Raw genomic sequence first — 4,898 nt, 5'->3', positions numbered from 1 at the left:
AATTTACAATAACATGTAATTGATGCAAACAATTTATAAACATATATTTACATTAACGTTTTCCAGTATCTTTGCCCGTGATATCAGTACATATCGATTTTGTCCTATATAACCAATAACTCCAAATGTCGTATAATTTGGGCGCCAGCGGGGTTTGCTTATTCATATTTGAGTATTGAATCATACAATGGCTTAAAATAATATTAATAAAAGTAATAAGGAATCATTTTTGAGTATTATTTTGTTAATAGCAATTGATTTTTACAGGATCTATTTTGTATATGACTCCATAAATTTGATTTAATTATGTCTATTGTTGCTCAGGTGAGCAATGTGGCAGTTGCTTTTCATAACGCCATGTTCACGAAAAAATTGTTGTTTATTACTTATATTTGCATTTTACCACTTGCAAATACCCTGTATTAGCCTCGACCTTGATATTTAGCTATTGCATCAAAAATAACCATTCAGACTCTAATGTATCTTTATTATTCACATAGATTTGTTAAAAGAATCAATGAAATGTTATTATAAGACATGTTTTAATATTAAATACATCAATTTTATGGAGTTGGAGAAAAACACTTAATGTATCGTATAGTGGTTCAAACACAGCAAATGCGATTATAGAAAAATAATTGCAGTTCCTCCGTATGGACTTACAGTGGAAAAGAACAATGGATATGCAAATATAACCTCATAATACTCAAAGAATGATTCCTTATTCCTTAAATATAACAAATAGCTTAATAGTACGTAAATCATATTAAGTAATGCCATACTGTGATGAATAAATTTAATCTGTTTACATTTTAGATATGTATAAACAAATTTCATTTTTGTTAAGTTTATAAATTAAACATTTTGATCTGCAGACATGTATAAATGAATGAAATACATTCAATGAATAAAAACTTTTTGCTGTCACTTATCACATGTACACAAAACAATCCGTCTGTTTACACAAGTTATATGAATATACACTCAGTTTGTTTACATCTGTTATACTAGACTATCTACAAAGGCTCATTTAATTCTCACATGTATAATCACTGCCACAGCAAATATATTGGTTTCAACACATCTTTTATTTGTTATATTGGATTTTTTTCACTTTACCCGAGTAAAACTCGGTCACAAAGAGGTTGTCCCTGGTGTCCACACATAAACCCCATGGATCCTGTAAATGACAGTTGTCAATGAAGCGGAGGAACTGTCCGTCCTGGTCCAGGATGTGGATACGGTGGTTGTCACAGTCTGCTATTAGGATGTGACTCTGGCTGTCTGTAGCGATGTCGCATGCACTTCGCAAGGTAGTACTAGAGCTTTTACCAGTGTAGGTAAAGCGAAGTTTCCCGGCCTGGTTGACCACCACTACTGCACGGGCGTCATACTCTGACACACATATATCTAGGATCCTGTTTTCACAGATGAATTTAGGGAAACCTGTTGAATAGAGAGGTTGTCCTTTGTCATTGTATTGAATACTTTGTTTCTCCATGGAGCCAAAGTAACGCACAACCTTTGTTTGTTTATCATTATTACTGTTTACGACAACCAGGATGTCACCAGAAAAGGTACAACAGAAACTAAGAGGTCTCCACCCCCGTAGTCTGATCACTGTCTGTATATGTGTATTCTTCACTATGTTCACAGTTCTATCATCTTCATCTGTATAAACTAAATCCCCACTCCTTGTCAATGCTATGTAGTATGGAGTGTTCCCTGACTTGGTTTGGACTGACTTCATTAGTTCACCCTGCAGTTTGTAGAGTCTCATCATATTGTCAATACCACATGTCCAAACGTCTTCATCACTCTGACATGACACAAGGCGTAATGGATTATTACGTCCAAACTCGGTATTTATTTCTGTGATGACCCGTGGTACATTAATGAGCGGTCTGTCTGGGGGAGAGGACTCTGCAATAGGAGAATCCATTGTGTAGCCATGTTCTTCTGTTTTGATAGATAACGCTGACAGAGAACCAAACTGTTCATAAAGCTGTTCTTTGTTTATTTTCTCAGGGGTAAATTTTGGTAAGGTAGCTGTGAGTTTAGGAGGCAATCTTCTAAATTCATAATTCCTGGATTTATAGGCAGAGATATGACTGACATCATTTGAGTTTAGTAACTTCTTCAGATCAGCAATGCTCTGTTTGATTTCAAAAATAGTGCGGGTGATTTCATTTTCCTGTTTATTTAGTACAGTCAGATATTTGGAGTCCATTTCATTAAGATCTGATTTCAGTTTCTTGATCATGGTGTCTATTTCTCTGCACAAGTCTTCTTCATGTTTCTCAATAGCTTTTGTCAGTTTCTTGGAGTTTTCATTCAGATCAGCTTTCATAACCGGGATGATAGATGCAATCTCCTGATATTTAGGATAGTTGGATTTCTCTAGTTCTTGTAAATCATTGAGTATGATTCCTTTTTGGTTTTCTAGTGTTTCCACCACGTCAATAAATTCATGACCTTTGTGTTCTTTAGAAGAAGCACACTTTACACAAATAGGAATGTCGCATTGTTTACAGAAAAGTTCACAAACTTTTGAGAAATGGTTTTGACATTTCGTAGTTGAACCCCGCTTTTTAAATGGCACCACTTTGTGTTCTGTGGATTCGTCTGAGAGATGCTCCCCTACACAGGCTTTACACAGATGTATGTGACAAATGTCACAGTACATAGGAGGGACCGGAGTCTCACACAGATGGCACCGTAAGACATCCTGGACCCAATTACCCTTGGGGTCCATGCTGAAACACCTTAATTGAGTAAATTAAGTATCTGGAAGAAAATAAAAGTTAAAATTATTTAACCGTATATTGCAATTTACTCTTTTATTCAAGGCAAAAATACAATGAAATCTTGCTGCAGTAAAGTTGTACGTAATCAGTTCACGTTCTAGGCCACATGTGCTTGATTTTGTGATAAAAGTTCGTATGTAGTATAATAATATCATTTTTTATCATAATATACTGTGACAATTAAAGGTCGGGCTCGGAAGAGTCGGGTTCGGAATGTGTCAAGCAATTACGTAAACCACACTTTATCGTTATATATAATGATAGCTCCCGAGGGTAGTTTGGGTGCATATTAGGTGACTTTGATTAGCATTTACCGACACAGGACTCATGAAATAGTTCCTAAAAATAAACAGGGTTAAATATTTTGGTCGTGAATTAGCAACGCCTAAATTAAAAATTCTTTTGTTACGTTCTTAACAAAGATTCTTAACGAAGATTAAAGCAGAAGCGGTGCGGTGAAAGTTTATAAAGTTACCCTGGTTGTATTAAGTATATGGTGCTAGTATACTGTTTAATTGGGGAATTGTATTTAGTTAAGTTAAATTAATTATATTATTTCCACAATTTCTGTTGAGATCTATCTGTGTACAGGACAGATCTCTGGATCGGGACACATTCGAGACCCGTATTCGCATAGGACAGGTGCCTACGGATACATACATGTACCTGCCCGGACACATACCCAGTCACCCTAATTACATTTGTTTGCCTTTATAAATTAAGGATAGATAATCCTAAGACTAAATATCTGTATATACTGAGTCGTACTTGTTAACAATATCTAAATATTTTACTAATTATTGCTTGATCGGTTTATATATATATATATATATATATATATATATATATATATATATATATATATATATATATATATATATATATATATATATATATATATATATATAGAGAGAGAGAGAGAGAGAGAGAGAGAGAGAGAGAGAGAGAGAGAGAGAGAGAGAGAGAGAGAGAGAGAGAGAGAGAGAAATAAAGCCTTGGTACAAAAATTAAATAAATAAAACAGAATGCGAATGTCGGCTCTTCAGACAGTTATACAAAATTATATATATATATATATATATATATATATATATATATATATATATATATATATATATATATATATATATATATATATATATATATATATATATATATATATACACAGTTAAATATCGATATCTCGAAGTTAGGGGGACCACGGAAAAACCTTGAGATATCCGGGTGTTCGAGATATCCGAAGTCGAAATTCTTCGACTCCATTAGCGTTTTTGTTTTTGTCCTGACATGTTAACACAGGAAGTCCTTATATGCACTATAATTTGAGAACCGGTATGAACGAAAAAAAAAGACGGAATATTGAAACGATGTTTTATTTATAGACATTTATAGACATTGCACATATACACTTAAATAAGAATTTATATGAAACGTTACAATTATTTTAAATAACAGTTAATCAAACATACAAGCATAATGTACATGTATACAACTTTTCAGAATATAAATAAATCACGTTCACACTATTGTCAAATCACATAACACACATGATGATATTATGGAACACCGTCAGTCTTTAATTCACATCGCGATCACTGGCACCGCGGCTTCTTTGACTTCCCGATTACGAGAAATGGCAGCTTTTCATTACCTGACATGTTTGAACACACCATAACAGTAACACGCTCTTTACTGTTCTTACCGCCGTGACAATCTACCCCTTTAAACTCGAGAGTTTTATCGGGGAGAAGACGGAAAAACAACCCAGTTTCATCTGCATTGAAGATGTCACTGGGACTGTATTCCGCCAAGATGGTCTGAAGGCTTGAGGCCCAAGCTTTCATAGCATCAGTACCATCGGCAACGGCACGTTCTGGTCCCTGGCTGTCTTGAACCACTGGAGGACGGCTTCTTCTGTATCTTTGTAGGCTGCTGTCCTCATTTTCTTCCTCTGGGGTCCGAAGGTGCTCTGCTCATATGCTTCTTTGATCTTTTGGGCATTCTTTATCCACGTTGACAGGGTGTTGGGGGGGGGGATCTCGTATTTCTTGGCGATGACCGCTTTACTTTCTATACCTCTTTCGACATCGG

At 35.1% G+C, this 4,898-nt stretch overlaps 1 protein-coding gene across 1 annotated transcript; it reads right to left on the bottom strand.

Moving 5' to 3' along the window:
* Nucleotides 1–1,087: 1,087 nt before the first annotated feature.
* On the bottom strand, nucleotides 1,088–2,755 carry LOC136272242 (tripartite motif-containing protein 3-like). Its single transcript, XM_066073504.1, has one exon. It carries the CDS (start codon nucleotides 2,753–2,755, stop codon nucleotides 1,088–1,090), a length of 1,668 nt encoding a protein of 555 aa, XP_065929576.1.
* Between the last annotated feature and the right edge of the window lie 2,143 nt (nucleotides 2,756–4,898).

Source organism: Magallana gigas, chromosome 10 (assembly GCF_963853765.1).
Source record: "Magallana gigas chromosome 10, xbMagGiga1.1, whole genome shotgun sequence".
Lineage (NCBI taxonomy): Eukaryota > Metazoa > Mollusca > Bivalvia > Ostreida > Ostreidae > Magallana > Magallana gigas.
This window is presented reverse-complemented; position numbering and strand designations above follow the sequence as displayed.